Raw genomic sequence first — 22,545 nt, forward strand, 5'->3', positions numbered from 1 at the left:
TTCCTGACAGTAACACTGAAGCAGAGATGCAGTCCTCGTCTCCAAAACACATCTTTGGGTAAAAAAGATCTAAGGCGGTGTCCTGGTTTCAGCTGGGATAGAGTTAATTTTCGTCTTGGTAGCCGGTATGGGGCTGTGTTTTGGGTTTAGGATGAGAACAATGTCGATGATACACTGATGCTTTGGTTCTTGCTAAGTAGTGCTAAGCTGTCTCTAAATAGTTGCTAAGTGGCGCTCACGTTGGTCAAGGACTTTTCAGCTTCCCCTGCTCTGCCGGGTGCACAAGAAGCTGGGAGGGGGCACAGCCGGGGGGAGGGCTGACCCAGACTGGCCCAAGGGCTATTCCATACCGTATGACGTCATGGTCAGTATATAAGCTGGGGGAAGAAGGAGGAAGGGGGGGACATTGGGCGTGATGGCGTTTGTCTTCCCAAGTAACCGTTACGCGTGATGGAGCCCTGCTGTCCTGGGGATGGCTGGACACCTGCCTGCCGATGGGAAGTAGTCAATGAATTCCTTGTTCTGTTTTGTTTGCGTGCACGGTTTTTGCTTTGCCTATTTAACTGTTCTAATTTATTTTACTTCAATTATTAAACTGTTCTTATCTCAACCCACGAGTTTTCTCCCTTTTACCCTTCTGATTCTTCCCCCATCCCACTGGGGGGGAGTGAGCGAGCGGCTGCGTGGTGCTTAGTTGCTGGCTGGGGTTAAACCACGACAGGCGGCAGACCTGCTATAGCAGCTTTGGCCTCCCCGAATGTCCGTTTCGAAGGACTTTAGCGCCCTTTCCTTTGCCACCGTCGCCCAGGGTAGCGGCACACGCGGGACAGCAGCAGGAGGAGGAGTGCTCCCCAGCACACCCTCCGCGGGGCAGGTGGCGTACGTGTCTACGGGGAAGCGTTCTGGGGGCCGCCGGTTAAATCACGCTGACCCAACACAAAACAGAGAGGGGAAACCGAACTCTGCAAGAATCATAGAATCGTTGAGGTTGGAGAAGGCCCTTGAGATCATCGCGTCCAACCGTTCACCTGGCACTGCCACGTCCACCACTACACCATGTCCTCAAGCACCACCTCTACCCGCCTTTTACACACCTCCAGGGACGGGGACTCAACCGCTTCCCCGGGCAGCCTGTTCCAGTGCCCGACTGCCCTTTTGGCGAAGACAATTTTCCTCATACCCAACCTAAACCTGCCCTGGCGCAGCTTGAGGCCGTTTAAGTGAGCTGCAATTAAATACGAGTTCAGGGGGTGCTTCAGGAGATCCTTCCCTGGAAACAGGCCGGGAGAAGTCAGGAAAAGGACCGGAATTTCCAGCCCGGGCTCTGTCACGACGGCCGTTCTGTCGCGACACCGCCCCCCGCGGCCGCTCCCGCCCCTGGGGCCTGAGGGGACCCTCCGCCGGCCACGCCCCCCGGCCGCGCGCAAGCGCCTGCGCACGGCGCGGGCCCGGGCGGCGGCGGCAGCGAGATGGCGGCGGCGGGCGGCCGGGCGGGCCCGGGCCCGGGCCGGCGGTGGCTGCTCTGCCTGTGCCTGTGCGCGGCCCTGCTGCCGCGGGCGGCGCGGGGCCTGACGGAGGGCCTGTACTGCGGGCGGCGCGTGTGCTACGAGGTGCTGGGCGTCAGCCGCCAGGCCAGCAAGGCGGAGATCGCCCGCGCCTACCGGCAGCTGGCCCGCAAGTACCACCCCGACCGTTACCGCGGGGAGCCGGCCGCGCCGGGCGGCGGCGGCGGCGCTCAGGCGGCGCACGAGAAGTTCCTCCTCATCGCCACCGCCTACGAGACGCTCAAGGTGAGAGAGCGGGACCGCCGCCGCGGCCGGAGCCGCTCCGGTAAGAGCCAGCGCGGGGGCCCGGCGGAGGGGGCCGCCCCGGGGGGCCGCGCGGGGGCGGCGGCGGGCCGGGGAGCGGGGCGGGCGGGCAGGCGGCGGGCCGGCGGGGCGGCCTGCCCCGCGTCGCGTCTGCCCGCGCCGCCGCTTCCCTCGGCGGTCCCGGTCCCGCTCTCGGGAAGGGAGGCGGCGCCCCGGGGAGCCCGTCCCTCCTCTCCGCGTCGTCGGTGCATCGATTGCCCGCCGTGCGCACGGGCCGCGGGCGGGTGAACCGCAGGCAGCGAAACCCGGCCGTCGCGTGCTGCGAGAAGAAAAACCGTGGCTTGGAAAGACGCCGGAAGGTAGATAAGCCCCCCCGGCCCGCGCTCGGCGGCTGCCGCGCCGCTGCTGCACCGCCTCCGCGGCGTGCCTGGGAAGAGGGGCTCACCCACCGGGAGGGGTTCCGCGCCTCGCCGGCGCCCTCTCCCCGGGAGAGGACCGCAGCCTCTCGGGTTCGCGCTGCTGCGCGCCGCGGCATCGGCTCTGCCGGCCTTTGTGTGGTCTCAGCCCGCTGGCTTCCTACCAGCAGCCAGGGAGGGGGGAAAAAGCCCTTAAAAACCCTCCTCAATAGCCAGTCCAGGAGTGCGGGGAGGGGATACAGTTGCCTGGAAGATCCCTTGGTATTTATAATTTGTTCTCTTGAAAATCCCTTCGTATTTAAAATGAACCGACTGGGCTTTATCTTAGCGGTATACCTTGAAACAAAACAGTAACACTGACTCTATGGGATCTGTAAGGGAGGCTTATCAGGGCAAAACGCGTGGCTTGGCGAACATGCAACTCGGGAATGAAAGAGAGAAACCTGTAAGGGTTTTAAGGCTGCAACAGAGGGAAAAAGGGAATTTTTTGGAGGGGTAGGAAAGGAATGTAATTGAGGCTGACAAAATTAAATTTTTTGTCTCTTAATTACATGAGTGAAAATGAGAAAAACTCCAAGAAAATGAGAACAATGAGGTTTTGAAATGGCCTTCCATTGGACGGATTCCACAGCCCTGTAAGCTAATTCTAAAAGATTTGTAGGGCAATCTCTTGATAGGTCCTTCATCTGAAAATCTTCTCCTGAGCGATAGTTACTAGCTCTAGTCCATCTGGATTTCCCATTCGGAAGTTAAAAATACTTATTATGTGGATTTCAGTTGCCTGTCTTTATTTCAGTATTAAATGTCTTCATGCAGTGCGTGCTTATGCATTTAAGACCACATATGTCAGATGTGTGTGGGCAGATGAGTGTGAGAACAAATGAACTGCGAATATGAGAAAAGGACCAAAGATTTTCTTTTGTGCTTCATACTTGGTCGGGCTATTGCAAATTTTATAGCAGCGTGGTCATTAATGAGGTGTAAAACACGGCTATAACAGATTAAGTGAAAGCAGGAGTCTGAACTTACGCATGCTTTTCGTCTCATCCTGCAGGATGAAGAAACACGTAAAGATTATGACTACATGTTGGATCATCCCGAAGAGTATTACAGGCATTATTATCACTACTACAGCAGGAGACTGGCACCTAAAGTGGATGTCAGAATAGTGATTCTAGTTACGGTGTGTGCCATCTCCGTGTTTCAGGTAAAATCTCATGTTTACGTGATACTGCTCAGTGCGTTTCTGAATGGGAAGAGAAGTATCTGCAGCTCTCATAACGTGCCAGGTATTAAACAGTGTTAGTGAGGAGGCCCGTTCCTACCCGCTGTGGTAAACTTCTGTGTGGTGTCCATAACAAATCTGAACTCGGGGTGTACTGAGATTTTTGACTGCCCTTGGTACCTTGGACAAAGGTAGAGATTGGTTTCTTTTAATGGTAGGAGATTTCATAGAGACAAGTGCAGCTTTTCTAAAGAAGTTACTTAGTTACTTAGTTAGAAGTTACTGAGAATAGCCTGCTCCTGAGCACAGGCAGGACTAGTGCTCCAAATAAGCGTGTGTCACTTTGTCAAACTGCATACGTAATTTTTTAAAAACCAGGCTAATTGCAAACTAAATTCAAGACTCAATTCAGATGATAGGACTGAATATCAGGAGTTTACTAATCTTACATGGGAATCTTACATTGCAGTGTATTTTAAAGCCCACAGTGAAGTCAGGAGAGAAGTGAATTCGGTTCAGCAAAGTTTGCTCTGAAGGTGGTAGTTCCAAGGTCAAGAAGACAGCCTGTGTTTTAGATGAGAAAACTTTTGCTATTGCTGACAAATATTTAAGTGGAAGAAGGTGCATAACTCTTTCCTTTAGCATCTATTAGGTTCAAAACATCATTAAAAATACCCAGAAAGCTTAAGAGATGAAGATACAGCTTATTCTGTGGTGCAGATAGCTCACTTTTTAGTGGGATGTTGGAAGTTAAAACAAAAATACGTTGATCAGAATTTGAGAGCTTGGAATAATAAATTCCAGTGGCATATGCAGCCAAAGACTTAATTTCTCTTCAGACTTACTTCCAATGGCAGACTTTCATTTCACTTCTTATTTCTTATTTTGGCTGTAAGTGGAGATACTCACTTTCCGGCAGTCCAGCTGCCAGATGATTGCAAATTCAGTGTAAATGTCTGCATAAACTGATTTGCCTCTCTCTTGCTTTCTGTTGTTTCTGCTTCTTGACCTTTCTTAAGGTTGTATAATTTCTACATGTCTGCCCTTTGTCTTGGTCAATGGTATGAAATGCTACTTTTTTTAAAAAAGTTGCCCCAATAAGACGTGTTCACCCCAGGCACTATGTTTCTGGTTCATTTGGGTGGGTTTGGGTTTTTTTTTTCCCCCATTGAAATTCAGAGGGTAGCTGGAGATTAGAGAGGGGTGTTGATCCTGTCAGACTAATGAGATTTTCACGTACTTAATCCACGTTTAATTAACTATTTTAAATGGGTAAAAATTTTATAGTGAAAAGTTCATACACCAGCTCCTTTATAAATCCAAGGGGGCTTCTGAGAATGGCCAGCGCAGCCTAGCATTAGGCTTCAGGAGATTATCATCTTCTCATGAACAAAACCGATCTGAACAGTGTCTGCTTGTCCTTCCTCATCGCTGTATATTGCTGTGAGACAGACATCTATATGTCTGTTTTCCAGGTGCCTTACTAAGTTTGGAGGAATAGTTGTAGCTTCTATAATACTGCAGAGGAAGTACTATTACCTTCAGTTTTTACCCTTGCTCTAATGTAATTGTGGTTAAAGGTGTATGACAGCATTATTTTTTTTTTTCCTGGCAAACCTCCAAATAGGAATGTGTCTGTTTAAAAACACGGTTTTTACTTGTACTGTTCTTCAATTACAGTTCTTCAGCTGGTGGAGTAGTTACAATGAAGCTATCAACTACCTAGCTACAGTGCCAAAATACCGCATACAAGCCACTGAGATTGCCAGGCAGCAAGGTTTACTCAACAAGAGTAAAGAAAAAGGCAAGAACAGGCGATCTAAGGAAGAAATTCGTGAAGAGGAGGAAGAAATCATCAAAGACATTATTAAAAATAAAATTGATATAAAAGGCGGTTATCAGAAGCCCAAGATATATGATATCCTTCTATTCCAGATCCTTCTCGCCCCTTTTTACTTGTGCAAATATGTAGTTTGGTACTGTTGGTGGATTTATTGTTTCACTATTAAAGGGCAAGAGTACGGTGTGGAAGAGAAGCTGTATATCATACGAAGGTACATGAAAATGTCTCAGTCTCAGTTTGACAGCCTAGAAGATCATCAAAAAGAGACCTTTCTTGAACGGCAACTGTGGATACGAGAAAACTATGAGGTGGGTATCTCTGGCGGAAAAGGTAATGTTAGTTACCCAGCACTCCCAGAGTAAGAACAGCTATTTTGTGAAGGTGCTTGGGACGGGGCTGTGTGAAGCATTGCTTCAATTTTAGCTGTTGCTTTCTAGATTGAGAACTGTTAGACAACCACTTGGTGTGGTTTTTTTGACTTGTTATGTTCATGGACTGGTAGACAGCAGCTCCTGACCATGGCTGTGGACATAGGCGGGGATTTGCTCAGGCAGGGGACATGCACCTGCGGTTGTTAGGGAATCTGTGCGTGCAAGACCTAGTTGAATCTGATGAAAGGCTTTCTTACAACAATGTGGTATGACAAAGTTATTACAGTAGTTGGAAGACTGTTCTCCAAACTGTAGTAATTTGTAATAAGGATTACCTGGATCATCTGAAACTCCTATTCCACCAGTCTTCTAAGCCATTAATTCCTAGCTCTTTTTATTTTCAAACTGTCCCTTGATAGTTCTTTGGCCTTCAGTGAGTCAGGGACTGTTCTTGCTGTGCTGTATACCTATTCAAGTAAAGATGGTATATGAAATACCATTGGGCAAAACTCCTACTCTTGCCATGGATAGCCAGTTACTAAATAGTCCGTCTGTAATTTTTTTTTTTAAGCTTTCTGTGACAGCAGTGCGAGAACGTTAACCACAGCACGGAATTGCAGTCCAGAATGACTTGGGATGACGGGGAGTGGCAGATTGACAAAACACTTTCATTGTTCCACAGAAGCTCATCTGTGAGCCATCTGGGTGGGACGTTCCTAGAAGAAAAACTGAGAATACAAACTTGGCCTGCTTAAGGGGAAGAGGAGATGTTGCTGCTGCTCTGCATACGCTGGGAAAAGAAACGGGACGGTGGCAGAACTGCCTTTGCTGCTGGCAGGTCACCAAAGAGAAGAGAATGCTTTAGAAGTAGGCAGGGGTGGATTAATCTAGAAACTGGAAGAGGAAGATAGTAAAATTGATGCTAATGTAAGGAAAGGATTAGCCGACAGGTACATCTACATGTTGAATTATGATGGGTTTGCTAGAAAACAATCTGGAAGTCCAAAGATCGAGTAATGTTACTAGTCAAAGCAGATGTTAACGTGGAAAAAGTAAGATAGGACGGATATCCTGGTGTTGTAGAGAAAAAACGACATGGTTTGCGATCCATGCTGTTTCTAACTAGTGATGTTTTGGTCACTGTATATAAAAGAGCTATATTTGCCAGAAGTGAAGTCTGTTTAGCCCAAAGTCGTCTCCTGTGGTGGCCAGTAGTTGATTTTTAGTGAAGAATACATGAAAATTGCACATATATAGCAATGTTTATCCAGTATAATTTGCAGCTTTGGGACTCCCTGAAAAGGAAATGGTGTCTTTGTACGTAATTGCTTTAATGAGTTTTTCTTTAGTAAACTTATCTGGTCACTCCTTGAATGCATTAAAACTTTTCAGTCTGCTGTGCCATCTGGCCATGAGTTCAGCAATATGTGTAGAAGGGGGTTTTTTTGAGGCCACCCAGACACCTGCTCGTTCTTGTCTTATTGGAAGTGGAGAACAATAATGCTTTATTCTTTTTGTTCGTGCTAGCTGTGCTCCTGTGTGTGGCTACCATATCCTTACTTGAAACTTTTCCATGTCTTTTCTAGGCTGCAAAATATGCATAGGTGTTTCTCCCCAAAAGCTTCGCTGTTCTTTGATCATTGGAGATGCCTATCTGCATATTGTTCAGTTTTCCAGTGTCCTTTTAGGGTGGGAAAGATCGAGAATTCAATACGTGGGTACATCATGGAGCTCCACAATATTTTTTTTTTTTCCTCTGTTGCTTTCCTAAAAATTCTTAAAACCTGTATGATTACTGAACATTGAGCTGGTGTATTTATAAAGCCATCTATAATATTCTAAAAATCTCGTTCATGCATAGGAGAACCTTAAATTTAATTCCCTTCCGTGAAGAAGTCAAGGGACACTGAGATGACATAAACGTGTATGGTGTTGAGAATTACACTGGCTGTATCTACATAAACCGCCTTCCAGAATAAAAATGCAGATGCTGTTGCTTTTTTTTAGGTACTTGACTTTGCTGATAATTGTAGATTTCATTACAGTGACACCATTTCTTGACAGAATGTAATTACTTATCATGTGGTACTGCCAGTACTTAATGCAGAGATACTCACTTAGTTGAGAAACTTCACCAGGAATAAAAAGTTCCATAGCAGTGTTCTATCTAGACAATGACTTTAAAGTGGGAAAACACCTAAAGTGAGGAGCTGAGCAACTGCATCGAACGCTATGTGTGCCGAGAAGGGACTCAAAATTTAGGTTTCTGAGCGTTAGCAGTTCTTTACTGTAAATTTTATTTTGCCGAATGCATGAGCATCTAGTTGTTTAGCAAAAAAAAAGTTTTGGAGCCTGCAGCACCGTCTTACAAGGAGGTAGTTCTGCTCTCAGCAAAAATGGAGAGCATCTCAACTACAGCCTGTAGGCGCCTCGGCTGAAGGTACTCCTGCACTTTATGTTGGTCAAGTTCTGGTTCTATGCTGCAGTTCAGTCTTCTGTAAGAACGATAAGCTGGCAGATGGTTGAACTATGAATGCTTGCACCCCTCTAGAGGTTCACTTAAGCTGTTTCTTCAACCTTATTAAAAACTTTTGTCTGTCTGTCAGGTCTATAAAAAAGAACAAGAGGAGGAGTTAAAGAAGAAGATGGCCATGGATCCTCGATGGAAGAGATATCGGAGGTGGATGAAAAATGAAGGACCCGGAAGACTGACTTTTATTGATGATTGAATGTTGCTGAACAAAATGTGTGCTATTGTTGAAAGTGATTTGCAAAACTTTTCACTACATCATTCAGAGTTTTGTCTGCTGTGGCTCAGCAGCGATCTAAAACTCAGGAATTACTAAATCAGGCTGAAAAAATAATACAGGTTTACCATTTTTATAAATCAGACCTATTAAACAGGCTCAACTCAATGTATATATGCCATTTACTTGGGGATCTCAGTGTGGAATTCATTATTCCAGACAATGTATTTTCTCTACATATTTCATATTCATGATCAATGGAACCATAACTTTAGTCTTTCTGAAAATGTTTCTAGATCAGTCCTTGAAAGTCCTGTTTTTCCTTTTAAACTGAAGGGTTCCTGCACATGGACACTGGAAGTGCTTATAAAGGATTCTGAAGCAAGGACCATTTTCTGTTTTCCTCTCTCTTTCCCCTGCTTTTCAATCTAATTTCTAAGATGCCAAATTTTTTTTTGATGTAAACAATATGGGGATTATACCAGACTACTTCTTTTGCTATTCCTGCTCCAGTTGGAAATGAATTTTATTCTTTGTGGGAATAAATGATGCATGATTGATCATCATCGTGATGCAAACAAGCCTTAATTCTTTGTTCTACAGAGTGATTCATGAATAGTACAGTTAGAACTTCTGCGTTTGGTTTTTCATCTTGTACATTGGATTGTACCTGCTTGTTCAGAACAAGTATACCAGTGAATATTAGTCTACTAAATGTGACATTTCTTTCACCAAAGTATTGGTAAAAGGGACAATGACCCTTTTGTTAAAAAGGGCAATTTTGATGCCTTATGTAAATAAAAGTTTATATAATATACGTACTGAATTTGTTTTAAATTCTAAATCTAAAGTATTCTTTATCTCTTCTGATCAGACCTCAGAGTACTTGGAATAAATAATGCACAACAGCACGCTGTGGTTTCCTCTGTAACTCGGCCCAGGTCAGAATTTCCATGATTTGCTGGTAAAAAGGGTTCTGTTACATGTTTCTATTCAGGAATTTTACTGGGGACGGGGCAGGCGGGGAGCGTAGCCACGTGGGGCTGCTGCCACCGTTTGTCACATCTGTCAAAGCGAGTTCCTCAGCAGTGCTTCTGCTGAAGATGGTGCTAGGTTAGCTGGCCTCTGCGGAGACTGGTTCTGGGAGAGAAGCTCTTGAACTTGCTGCTCCTGCCAAAGCTCACAATAGCTAAAAGTTTCAAATGCTTATTGATTAACTTTTGAAGGAAGACGTTTCTGATTCTGCAAAGGTGACCTCTCCTCATTCTTTGAGAAAGAGTTTCTGTTCTCCATCCCTCTTCTGCTAGTTTAGTTTTCGCTAGTTCTTGTAATGTCATCTCAGTTTTCTGTTTAAAACAATAAATATTCAAAAGCATGTTGGAAGCATTATACTAAATGGCTAACTCCTATACACGTAAGTAAAATGGAGGAGGAACTGCTGGATTTGTCCTTCATCTCTGCTGCATGCAGTGTAGCTATAAACTTAATTTGCTTTGTCTTTAACGGTCAATTCAAACCTAAAAGTTGTTAAGGTACCTAGAATAAGCTGTGCTTGCTTTCATGACGTAATCTTGGGGACGCTGCGGTGGTGCGGCAGGGACGCTGCCAAGACGTTCGTGACGTGGGAGAGCTGCGCAGCTGGGGTGCGTTGCTGCTTTGTCCCCCAGAAGACGGTCGGCCTCCTGCAGGAGCAGAAGGGGGACGATTAGGTTGCTGTGGTAGAAACAAAGGGAATAAAGGTAAGCACAGGTAAAACGGCGTTGGCTATTAGGTACAACAGTTTTATCTGGAAAAGAACCAGGCAAGTGCATGCAAGAGGATCTAAACCCGTGGCCACAGTTTCTCAGGCTAACAGCTCTGCTGCTCTTCTGCCTCATCTTGCTCCATCCTTTCCCTCCCGAGCCGAGTATTTGGGTTATGCAAAAGCAGTCAAACCACAGATCTGTTTTCCCTTTTTGTTCAGGTTAGTTCTAATCAGGATTAATTTCCTGGCCTGACACTGCGGCAGGGAATCGGTGCAGCGGAGGGGCAGTCCCTGGGGAGGACAGAGCTCTGCCTTTCAGCGGCAAAGGTCTCCCGTCCCTGTGAAACTGTGGCCTGACACCGAGTGCGAGCAGAAGGGAAAGTCGGCGGGTGTTGTACGAGCTGCTGGAAATGAGCCATTCTGCAGGCTCAGCTCGGAGTTCCCTCTTTTCTCGACATATCAGCCCTTTGAAAATAACCAGACGCAGGCATAAATCATGGGTTGCAGCAAATATTTGCTGGGCAGTGACACTGCAGTCACATCTCCGTGATGGGGGACAGAAAGAGCTCGTGTGTCTTTACAAAGCTGTCAGCATTGCAGGGACACCTCCTTAGCTGAGGCTGCTGAGCATTTCTAGCCTAGCATCTCACTGTAGTTCTAAATGACGTCTGCCTTTTGGGCATAAACTTTCAGGCCCTATTTTATCTTGAAATTAAGTTGACAAAGAGGTTATATACGTAAGAAAAAAAAAAGCGGGAGTGAGACTGCTGAGAGTTACAATACCATACCCAGTAAAGCCAGTGTAAATTGAGGTGACTTCAGAGAGAAGTGTTTGCACGAACAAGTACTGTTGGTACTGGGTAGCGGTGAGATCTTTGCGTGGGAAAGTGCAGCAAGGTCATAGGATCTTGGAGAAGAGCCACCTTACCTCCTATCAGCTTTTTTCAAAGAACTGCATCTGTTTTGTAGCACGGGTGTACTTTCAAATATATAGTGTATATAAGGTGAAACATGCGTTTCACTCAATGTGCAAAAGGTAGGTAGAGCCAGGGCCTTTCACGTTCAGCGCGAGCCTTTTCCACGACCATGCTGAGGCTTTGACTGTGGCTCCAGCAGGTCCGTGGCTGGTTGTCCCTGGGTTCAGAGCAGTCGTTTGAGACTACGAGCTTCATCCTGCCAACTTTTTAACAGGCCAGCAAACTCTGATGGCTGGCAAACCCCTGCCAGAAACTGAAGTGACTTATTTATGGCCACTGGTGAAACGATGATGAAGAGCGCGGGGGGGATGCAGCAACGCTGGCAGCCGTTTGAGCCCAACAGCTGCCTGTGGGCAGAGCGGGCTTTTCGTTAAATCTTTGTGGGACGTTTAGGAGCTCTCTCTCCTCTCTTCCCCTCTTCCCCCCCCACCCCCCTTTTTTTTTCCTTTCCTCCTCTTTTTTTTCCTTTCTTCTTCTTTTTTTCCTTTTTCTCCCTTCCCTCCTCTTTTTTCCTTTTTTCTCTTTTTTGCTTTTTTCCTTTCCCCCCTTTTCCCCTTTTTCTTTCCCCCATTTCTCATCTTTTTTCTTTTTTCCTTTTTCTTTTTACCTCTTTCTCCCCTTTTTTTCCCTTTATTCTCTTCTCCCCCTTTTCCCCTCTTCCCCCCTCTTTTTCCCCATTTTCCTTTTTTGTTCTTTTTTAACTTTTTTGCCTTTCCCCTCTTTTTTCCCTTTTATTCCCTTTTTCCTCCCCTTTATCCCCCTTTTTTCCTTCCCCCCTTTTTTCCTTCTTCCCCCCTCTTTTTCCCATTTTCCTTTTTTCTTCTCTTTTTGCTTTTTCCCCTTCCCCCTTTCTTCCCCTTTGTTCCCTTTTTCTTCCCATTTCTCCCCTTTTTTTCCCATTTTCCTATTTTCTTCTTTTTTCTTTTTGCCTTTCCCCCTTCCCCTCCTTTTTTCCCCTTTGCTCCCTTTTTCCTCCCCTTTCTCCCCCTTTTTTCCCTTCCCCCTTTTTTTCCCTCCCTCCCCTTTTTACCATTTTCCTATTTTCTCTTTTTTTTTGCTTTTTCCCCTTTTCCCCTTTTTTCCCCTTTGTTCCCTTTTCCCTCCCATTTCTTCCCCTTTTTTCCCCATTTTCCTATTGTCTTCTTTTTCCCCATTGTTCCCTTTTTCCCCATTGTTCCCTTTTTCCTCCCCTTTCTCCCCCTTTTTTCCCTTCCCCCCCCCTTTTTCCCTTCCCCCCTCTTTTTCCCATTTTCTTCTTTTTTCTCTTTTTTTGGTGTTTTTTTCCCCCCTTCCCCCCTTTTTTCCCTTTTTTGTTTTTTTTTTTTCCCTTCCCCCCTTTTTTCCCCTTTGTTCCCTTTTTCCTTTTTTCTCACCTTTCTCCCCCGTTTTTTCCCTTTTCCCGTTGTTTTCTCCTTCCCCCCTTTTCTTTTCCTTTTCTTCCCTTCCCCCCGTCCCCCCGTCCCCCCCATTTTAACCAAGAAGGGTTTCTGCCCCCGGAGCCCCGCCCGCCCGCCCGCAGGGCGGTGCCGAGGGCGGGGCGGGGGGGCGCGCCCCTCCCCGGGGCGGCGCGGCGGCGGCGGCGGAGGGAGCGGCGCCCGGCCGAGCCCAGCGGAGCCTCGCCGCCTGCCCGCCGCGCCCTGCCCGCCGCCCGGGATGTCGTCGGGCAGCCTCAGCACCATGCAGCGGCTGGTGGAGCAGCTGAAGCTGGAGGCGGCCGTGGAGAGGATCAAGGTGAGCGGGGGCGCCGGGCCCCCGCGGCGGGAGCCCAGCCGCCGCCGCCGCCGCCTCCCCGTTTGCCCCCTCCTGGGAGCCGGTCGGGGGGACGGGGGCGAGGGGCGCCTGTGCCCCGGCGGGCTGCGAGCCCCGGCGGGCTGCGAGCCCCGGCTCCGGCCCGCGGGCGCGGCGGAGCAAGCGCCGTTCCCCGGGGGAGGGGGCGGCGATAGATAACGCAGGGGCGGCGATAGATAACGCAGCGGCGCCGCGTTCCTCCTGCAGGGGCGGGCGCGGTGCGGGAGCGCGGTCCCCGCAGCCGGGGCAGGCGGCGTCCCGCTGGGGCCCCGCACCCGCCGTGGGGCCCCGCACCCGCCGTGGGGCCCCGCACCCGCGGGCGGCCGTGGCCGGCGGGAGGCGGCTTCCCACGCGTGCCGGAGCCGCCTGCTTGCGCGTCGCCAGACAAAGGCGGGCTGGCGAGGCGGTCCTCTCACCTGCTCGCCCCGGAGGCTTGCTGGTTTGCTTTGGGCTTTGTTTGTTTGTTTGTTCTTGGGTTCCCCCCCCCCCCCCCCGCCCCCCCCGGCAGCCCAGATTCACCCATGCAGCCCTGTCCAAGGCCGCTCTTGGTTCCCGGCAGGCGGCGGGGGGTCCACTACTGCTTCGTGAAAACGACTCTTTCCAGCCACGCACAAAATCCAGCATAGGCTGTGAAGGGATGAAGGTCAAATTAATTTGCATCCTGCGCTTTCCTCTTCTCTCATCACCTCCGTGTGTTCGCCATTTTTCTCTGGCCAGTCACAAAAGGCCAGCTTCCTTCGTCTGACGACAGTGCCAGTATAGTGAGCTGCAGGAACTTCGCTAATTGATTTAAAAATAATTTACAATACCTTTTTTCCCTATTCCTGTCCGGGGTTGGTGAAAATTTGAAGTGCCCACTGCAAGGTGAAACCACTATGGCTTTTGGACATCGCCCTGATCAATTCATTAATGTTACTAAATTTTATTAGCAGATACGGAGTCGGCAGATGTTTGCTTCGCTAGAAGTGACTGTAGTTCATCACTGCAATGATGTGTGGGGATCTGTGAGAAACAGCACAAAGCAGAGTAGAAAGGCAGGCCCTTGTGGCCAGAGGGATATTGTCTGACACAGAAACGATTGCTTTGTTCCACCAGCAGTAGCCTGGATCTCTGTTCCTGCTCGTTTTGAGGCATATATCCCTTCCCTGCTTTTTTTGGGGGTGGGGAGGGGGTATGAAAGATAGAGTTTGTAGTTTATTGGGGGTTACTTTGTGGCGGTAACATATTCTGGAGCTGGACCTCTGAAGGCTGCGTATTATGGGTTTGCTTGCTCTCGAGGGAGGCTTGGCCTTGGTTAAGACCTCGGTCTCACCTTCCTTGCAGCATTGTGCACAGCAGTCACTTTCCAGGTCTGCTGTTCTAGGAACTTGTTTGTGTCTTTTTATAATCACAACTGAAATAATGCATGATTAAAAATATGTCTTATAAAAAGCATCATCTAGGGTTTCTTGACATACAGTGTAAAAACAGCAAGGAATATATTCAGCTGGTGAAAACCCACTTGGATCAGTTTTAGCAGACACGGAGATGGGAGAAAACGTTGTTTTGGCTACTTTGAATAGACAATGTGTTTTTCAGACGGAAGCTGGATATGAAAGGCTTGTTAAAAATACATCCCATACTACAAAGTTCCCGTGGTGATTTTGTTTACCCTGCCAGCTAAAAAAGCAGACAGGAACAATATTTTCAGAAAGAGGAAACGAAGTAGGAAAGAAGTACCCACACGTATCTTGCACGCAGGAGGCTGCCGCAGGAGCGTGTTTGTCCTGTGATGAAATACGGCAGAAACCCTTGTACTTTCTGTGTGAACTGCAGGAGTGAAGAATGTTACAGGGGCGTAGGTAGGGCGAGGAGTAGGCAGATCTGCCCTAGAACAACAGTCTGCTGCCATACGGATAATTCTCACGCCGATGCCAAAAATCAGGTTTGTATCTTTCCAGGAGCACCAGGATACTCGTAGCTCAGTACGTGTTGCAGAGTTCGGCAGCAAAGTGCAAGGAGACGCAGCGAGGAACTGCTAACTGCTGTGCTCACGGGGCAAGCCCTGCCCTGAACGACTCTCTCCTCGTTTTCCCAGGAAAAAGCTCCACACAGCCTTGGCCTGATCGATGTTGGCAAGTGGCCCCTCTGCCTGATAGCCCTGTGGTGCGTGGTCACGTACCAGCACTGCGGCTGAGGCAAGGGTGCTAATGCTGTAGGGGGTCCGAGGGGCTGGGCAGGGTGGGAGACCTTTGCAGCCTCCAGAAAGAGGTTCTCCTCGAGGAAGGGAGGAGCGACAAAGCCCAATGACCAGCAGGGATCCTTGCTGATCCTGGTCCTTCTCCCTGTACGCCACTCAAGAGAACCTGGGAGGCTGTGGGGACAATGCTTCTCTTAACAACTCCCTGAAACGCTGACAGCTGCCGGGTGAATTCGGGTGGTTACCAGGTTGCGTGTCCTGGAGGAGAGCTGGGAGGTGGCGAACAGGACAGCAGCGAAACAGCAAACGAAATTGTGCGCTAGGCCGGATTTCCCAGGCGCTTCCAGATGCTGTTAGATGGGACGGCCCAGAACCAAAATCCCATCGGGGCTCCTGGGTGGCCCCTTCCATCGGGAGGCTGGGAAGCGTGGATGGTCCTTCTGGCTATTGACTCGTCCCTCTGCTGGCAACGCTGCAAAGTTGCGTGGGAAGAAAAATCAGTATTTCAGGGGTCCTGTAATGAAGGCAGAGGTGAGGTCAGAGGGGAACTTGTGCTCCCACCACTATGCTCAGTACTTCCTTTTATAAAAAATGTAGCAGACGGCATGGATGTGGACAGTTCCCTGCAGCTGTTACCAATGCGTGTCTGAGAAGTTGGGAATTCCCCTATGTTTTCCTTCAAAAACACAGGCACACGACTGACTTGCCGTCCACAGGGAGAGCAGGGGAGTTCAGTGCTGGAGGCATCTTGCCTTTGGGTTCCTGGGCTTGTTCTGCAGCTCTGGGCTGTCCTCTTTGGGGGCCAGTGTGGACTTGAAGCTCTCACTTCACTGCCAGGGGAATGTGGCAATTTGGACTTAAAAAGCTTTTCATCCTCATCTTTTTGCTTTTGTTCCTTGTTACGCTCTGTGTTGCGTAACAGTTTGGAATGAAAATCCTTTTTATAAATTATCTGAGGATATAAGAATTCAAATATAAACTTGAAAACAGTACAGTAGATTGGAAAATATTGTGGCCACGGCCCTGTGCGTTTTAATGAGGACAAATTCCATCGCACTTGCACCTCAGTCCTCTAGACTCCTCTGGCGCATCACTGGCATAGTATTTCATGCGTGTTTCATTGGAGCTTTGTAAGTGTATGTCTGTGCTGATTTACTCGGCGGTTTAGAATCCAAGAGCTGACTTGGCTGCTCTCCAACTCTGTTTGATAATGGTTCTTCAAGAGGAAATGCCTAATAGATGCTTGTGAATGAATTAGTTTCCTCTCTGGATTTGTTTTTCTTTTTCCTTTACACAGGTCTCTCAGGCAGCTGCAGAACTCCAGCAGTACTGCATGCAAAATGCCTGCAAAGATGCCTTGCTTGTTGGGGTTCCCGCAGGGAGCAATCCCTTTCGAGAACCCCGATCCTGTGCTCTGCTCTGAAACCAGGTAAGAACATCACAGATACCACGGCACCAACTCTGGTTTGAAACTCAAGTGCTAGGAGGGACAGGGGCATGTGGTGATAGTTGTTTGAATGTCGAGTTCTTGGTAGCAAAGCGTTCATCGCTTCCCTGACGGCTCTACAAATTGTTTTCTGTTTCTTTTAGGTGTGGCAATTGAAGCATGTCTCTTTCCTACAGCTCTATCTAGAGGTGTTTCGTTTATGAGTTGGTTTTTTTTTAGTTGGTCAGTTTTTGTGTTGGAGCAGCTCTAGGGTCATTAGCAGCCTCCAAAATAATAAAAACTGTCTGTGGCACACGGCTGTGCTTGACATTAAAACCAGTCATGTACCCAGCTTGAAGAAGTAAGACAAAGCTGTGGCAGTTGCATGTGTTCTGATGACTAGCTCACCGCTTAAGCAAGAACCTTGTTAAAATACATTTTTTTCTTCAGTGTCATATTGCCGTTCGTTTGGCTGTGTCTGTCCTTAGGCTCCTTGTGTTGTTACTGTTGGTACGGCACCAAAAGCGGTGGAAGCAGAGAGGCTGAGCCAATCTGTGATCACATCCTTTGCGACCCTTTTCAGCACGGGTCTGAGGGATGAGACGCTTCCTAAACTCTGCCTGCGTTAGCGCTCTGCATCGCTTGCACCTGCCTAACGCCTGCAGGGTGGGTGACCGTCCAGCGTCTGCAAATCGTGGGGATCCAGCTCCATGACGGATGGATCTCTTGTCTCTCCCATCTGCCACGCAGATGTCGGGGACTGCAGCAGGAGGAAGAACGGCTGTGTGTGCTTAGTAGTCTCGGGCAGGATCACACCATAACTTTTGTGGGAAAATCTTATTTCTTCTGCATGACAAACGAATGTGGAAGTAGGATATTCAGAAGGGGTTACTCTTCTTTAGAAGAAAAAATAAAAAGAGTTCTTGCTAAAGAGCTGAAAAAACTACAGAGAGAGGAGGAACCACTGAATTCTGTTCTTTCTTCGAGAGTGCTATCGAAGTCAAAGTGACTGTTTTCTGTAAGGGCAGCATTTAAACTAGAACATAAACTAGTTGTAAAATCGTCCCCTCCCTGCTGCCAGGGTTCCTGAGCTTGCAGTTGTGCTTGTGCCTCTTTCGATAGCATGGTTTTGATTGTTTCTACATAAGTTTGACAAAACAGGATTGAACCTGAAGAGAGAGAACAACTGAGCATGCGATGCTCTTCTGGAGAAACTTCTTGGGGGGGGAAAGCACAAGCAGATTTTCTTAATTTAGGTGCTACCCTTAGTTCTTCCTGCAAATAAGATAAAATTGATAGTGACTGTTGCATGTGTTCTTCTGTTATTGAAGCAGCATTTCTACTTTTTGTGTGTGTGTGTGTGTCTCTGTGTGTATATGTATATATTTCTAGGATTCAAGTTTGATTGCATCATCCAGACAGGATACAATATATTTTCTCAAACAAGTTTGATGGTTCATTTATGATACTTGTAGAAATGCCTAGCTCAGCCCAAGATGTCATGTAGTCATCTTTTGCTGATAGATCAATTATCTGGTTTATTATTATTTAGTTATCTCCAGGATCATAAAAAATGAAAGCAAAGTCAAAAAGCCAGTTAAAAAGTTAATGTTCAAGGATGCCAGCATCCAACACAGGTTATTCAGTTTTTATCAGTGCAAAGGAGCTTTTGTGTTATAATTTGTATGAGAAATGTATCAGCTTAGGAAGACAGCATTTAATAACCCTTTTTTTCCTCTTCTAGGGAAGGTCATCGGAGAGTTGCCTTCAAGCATGACATGAATAACAACTGCCTTCCTTCACAAGAAAAGTCTCTCTCTGTGTCCTAACTTTTGTGTGGCTAAAACAATGTCCTAGATATTTATCTGTTTGTTCTTTTGTATCTGTACTTCACTATCTTTTGCCAATGTTATTAAAGTTTTTATGTGACTCTTATTCTTTTCATAATCATTGCCGTTGTTACTATACTACACTAACTGTACAAATATTACTTGAGAAGTTTACATTTTAGAAAAGAAAAACATGAATTTTTACCAAATTACTTACTCCTATCTTGGTAAACTGTTACACCAGAATGATAGTAAAAACTATTTGTCTTTTCCAAAATAAAACATCCAAAAAGTGAATTGTTAAAGTATAAAACTAAATGCTGATAGTACTGCAGTAATGTTCCCAGGGGCAATTTTGCTTCCATTAGCAAGACCTGGAACGAACTACAGTTTTTTTTCAAGTGCATCTAAGTCCATAAATGACACATACTAGAAACTGCTGGACACAACGTGTAGCACAGGCTTGATTCCTAAGGCTGCTTCTTATAGGACTTCTAATCTGTAATACTTCTCCCAATTTGTGTTTGTAAAGGTACTGCCGTGGTGGAATTTCCTTGACGTGTTTAAAATGTGACCAAACAGACACTAGAAATCCATGAACACCCAAAGATAGCTGCATGCGTAATTGTCAAGGTTTGCAATACACAAAACTTACTGAAATGTGCTTGGTCATTTGCCTTCAGTTTTTTATAGAGCACTTTTACAAGGACAACTAACTTTTTTAATATGTTTTTAATTTTGTCTACTTTCTATTGTTTGTATTAATCTTTTAGAAGTTTGGAAATAAAATTCCTTTCCCTACTGGCTTTGAACTCGTTGTTTAATTGTAACAAAGAGCAGATATTTTAAGGAAGAGCAGACTTTGCTTTTGCAGTGGGGGAGGAGGCCTCAAGCTATTTGGCTTTTTGGGAAGAGAAGGTTGCTGTTGGATTTTTAGAAAATCACCCATATTAATAGAAAAATCCTATTTATAGCTATTTGCCATTTTTGTGGTAAATAGTAACAATGTTATCAGGCTCACTTATACATTTTGAAACTGTAAGGAAGAAGTTTGCAATCCACATGTTTAATTTTCATTAATATTAACTGAAACGAGGCAATGAGTGCCCTCCGGGCAGTTCAGTCTTGTCAAAAGATTTTCACGCATGCTGTACTGCAGGAAGACATCGAGATGAGAGTCATAATACTGCCAATATGCATTGTGCCTCTAAATACAGAAGAGAACGTCCTTCCTGAAGAGCTTTTCTTCGCTCTGGCTTCCTTTCATTGTAGGCTATCTGGATATGGCAGTTTTTCTTTTAGTACTCGACACATGCACACACTGCGGAAGTCTAGAGGAAGCGTGGTTGTTCTTCCTTGCACAGAGGTGATCAGAAGCTCAGATTGGGGTCAAAATGCTCAAGTCAAATCCAGTTGGCGGCCGGTCACGAGTGGTGTTCCCCAGGGCTCAGTGTTGGGGCCGGTCCTGTTCAACATCTTCATCGACGATCTGGATGAGGGAATTGAGTGCACCCTCAGTAAGTTTGCAGATGACACCAACTTGGGTGGAAGTGTTGATCTGCTGGAGGGTAGGAAGGCCCTGCAGAGGGACCTGGACAGGCTGGATCGATGGGCCGGGGCCAACTGCATGAGATTCAACAAGGCTCAGTGCTGGGTCCTGCACTTGGGTCACAACAACCCCATGCAACGCTACAGGCTGGGGGAGGAGTGGCTGGAGAGCTGCCTGGCAGAAAAGGACCTGGGGGTGTTGGTTGACAGTGCCTGAACATGAGCCGGCAGTGTGCTCAGGTGGCCAAGAAGGCCAATGGCATCCTGGCCTGTATCAAGAATAGCTTTGCCAGCAGGACCAGGGAGGTGATAGTGCCCCTGTACTCAGCACTGGTGAGGCTGCACCTCGAGTCCTGTGTTCAGTTTTGGGCCCCTCACTCCAAGAAGGACATCGAGGTGCTGGAGCGTGTCCAGAGAAGGGCAACAAACCTGGTGAAGGGTCTGGAGCACAAGTCTCATGAGGAGCGGCTGAGGGAGCTGGGGTTGTTGAGCCTGGAGAAGAAGAGGCTGAGGTGAGACCTTATTGCTGCCTACAGCTACCTGAAAGGAGGTTGTAGCGAGGTGGGGGTTGGTCTCTTCTCCCAAGTAACAAGTGATAGGATGAGAGGAAACGGCCTCAAGCTGCGCCAGGGGAGGTTTAGGTTGGATATTAGGAAAAACTTCACCGAGAGGGTGGTCAAGCATTGGAAGAGGCTGCCCAGGGAAGTGGTTGAGTCTCCATCCCTGGAGGTATTTAAAGAACAGATAGACATGGTGCTGGAGGACATGGTTTAGTGGTGGACTTGGCAGTGCTAGGTTAACGGTTGGACTCGATGATCTTAAAGGTCTTTTCCAACCTTAACGATTCTATGGTTCTATGATAAGTCAGGGAGGGAGGGAGAGGGATGAAAGTATGCATCAAATGCCTTCGAACAGCCAGCATCCTATTTCTTTCACCTGTGATCAAACCTCCCCCTGTCCCCACATCTCTTTCTCTCCCCTGCCCCCCCCGCTGCGTGGGCTTTCCTGCTTAGCGTCCTCACTCGGAGCTGGGTCCTGGGGCGGCTGCTGAGCTGGCACGTGGGGCTGCCAAACTGTGGCGCGCAGGAGAGAGCAGCGGCTGCCAGCCAGCCAGTCCGCTGCTGTGGTCTCTGGGCTGCCCTGCCCTGCCCCGCTCTATGGGGCATCTTTCAGCTGGAGCACCACAGTCAAGAGGTGTCGGAGGAGCAGCGCTGCGCGAGCATACCGCAGGTCCCGACTGCATCCGCGTCCCGCACCAGCAGCGGACAGAAAGACCTGTGTCCACCCCGGCGTACCTGCGAGCGCGGTGGTTACGCTGCGGTCCCACGGGAGGAAGGCACGGATTCCAGTCTCTTCAGAGGAGCGTGCTTGCCGCACCCCTTTGCTCGGTGGGCAGCGTGCCCACGATAAGGCAAATTAAGCGAATGCACGCATCTGCACGCTAAGTGCCTCACACGGGCTGCAAGGCCCCCGCTCCTCACGGTCATCGCTCACCGTCCCTCAGCAAGGCTCCTCTCCACCCACAGGTGCCACCCGCCTGCTCGCTCACCGGTGCACAAACCTGATCCGAGACAGGAGCGTCCCTGCCTGCTGATGGAGGGCTGCTGATTAGTTCTTGTGCTGTGTCTTTTTGTCTGAGAATTAGTTGCTTCCTAATTCTGTTACAGATGATTTAAGGGAGGAAAAAAAAAAAGTGCATCTTTTTATAGTGCAACAGTAATTTTCCTCCACATTAAACAGATGGGAGGAGGGGGGAGAGTGTCACATGTGATAAATTTGTCAACGTGTACATATCTGTGAGAGGCTGAGAGTCATAAACAAATACAGAAAAAAACAACTGGCCATTGCAAGCCCTTTTCCTGTTTTTCCACTGCGTTGCCAGTAATTAACCGTACACTGACATTTTTTCTACCTAATGAAACCTTAATGCAGACAGCACTGGAATTTTACTTATTTAATGTAGGCAACACGCCTTTCTTTTCAAAGTGATCTGTCGATTATCTGAGCTGCTCTTCCATGACTGTTCACGTGAAAGTTCTGGTGTCGGCCTTTGCCTTTGGGAAAGCAGGACATAAATACATAACTTGGTAGTGGCAGCTATAATTTTCTCCACTGTGGCCATCTGTGACCAGGATTTTGCAGAGCTGCGCTCTTAAAAGAGCAGATTCCTGGGCCTGGCAGTCTGGGAGACAGTTCTGAAAAACGGAGCCAAACCCATGATGCAAAGAGATGGAAAGTGGTTAGGTCAAGTGACCACAAAAATGGGCCAGAAATAGTACGCAAACTGCAATTTTTATTTAAGTCTCTCTCTTATTCTGGGCAAAACAGCGAAACACAAGCTTGTTTGCAATTCTGCTAAAGGTCTTTTTATGTTACACTTTCTAACATCTTGCAAAAAATTTGGGTACAAATAATGGGGGGATATTACTGTGAACTAAAATTGCTGTTAGTGCTGTCATCACAGCTTTTAGAAATTCTCAGCTAAAAATCAGCACTCCATTTTCTCTGAGAGACCAAAACTTTCTCCCCTAAGTGCTGGTTTTATTTATCGAAATAGCGAATATGCACTTAATGAAGGCTCAATCTCAAGAAAGTATTTTACTGCAAGCATAAATCATAAACTTGGGGTTTTTTTCCTTTTTTT

The 22,545-nt window shown here is 47.5% G+C and overlaps 2 protein-coding genes across 2 annotated transcripts; both read left to right on the forward strand.

Annotated features, from left to right (window-relative positions):
- Positions 1-1,469: 1,469 nt before the first annotated feature.
- DNAJC25 (DnaJ heat shock protein family (Hsp40) member C25) lies at positions 1,470-9,222 on the forward strand (the record flags this gene model as incomplete). The annotated part of the gene is made up of 4 exons (XM_082336780.1): positions 1,470-1,790; positions 3,279-3,431; positions 5,130-5,600; positions 8,270-9,222. The coding sequence occupies 4 exons, from the start codon at positions 1,470-1,472 to the stop codon at positions 8,390-8,392; spliced, it is 1,068 nt and encodes a 355-aa protein (XP_082192906.1). The 3' UTR covers positions 8,393-9,222.
- Positions 9,223-12,715: 3,493 nt separating this feature from the next.
- On the forward strand, positions 12,716-19,058 carry LOC309602814 (guanine nucleotide-binding protein G(I)/G(S)/G(O) subunit gamma-10). Its single transcript, XM_082336782.1, has 3 exons — positions 12,716-12,862; positions 16,396-16,527; positions 18,269-19,058. The coding sequence occupies exons 1-2, from the start codon at positions 12,785-12,787 to the stop codon at positions 16,519-16,521; spliced, it is 204 nt and encodes a 67-aa protein (XP_082192908.1). The 5' UTR covers positions 12,716-12,784; the 3' UTR covers positions 16,522-16,527; positions 18,269-19,058.
- Positions 19,059-22,545: the final 3,487 nt, after the last annotated feature.

Source organism: Platalea leucorodia (genome assembly GCF_965183815.1).
Source record: "Platalea leucorodia genome assembly, chromosome: Z".
Classification (NCBI taxonomy): Eukaryota; Metazoa; Chordata; class Aves; order Pelecaniformes; family Threskiornithidae; genus Platalea; species Platalea leucorodia.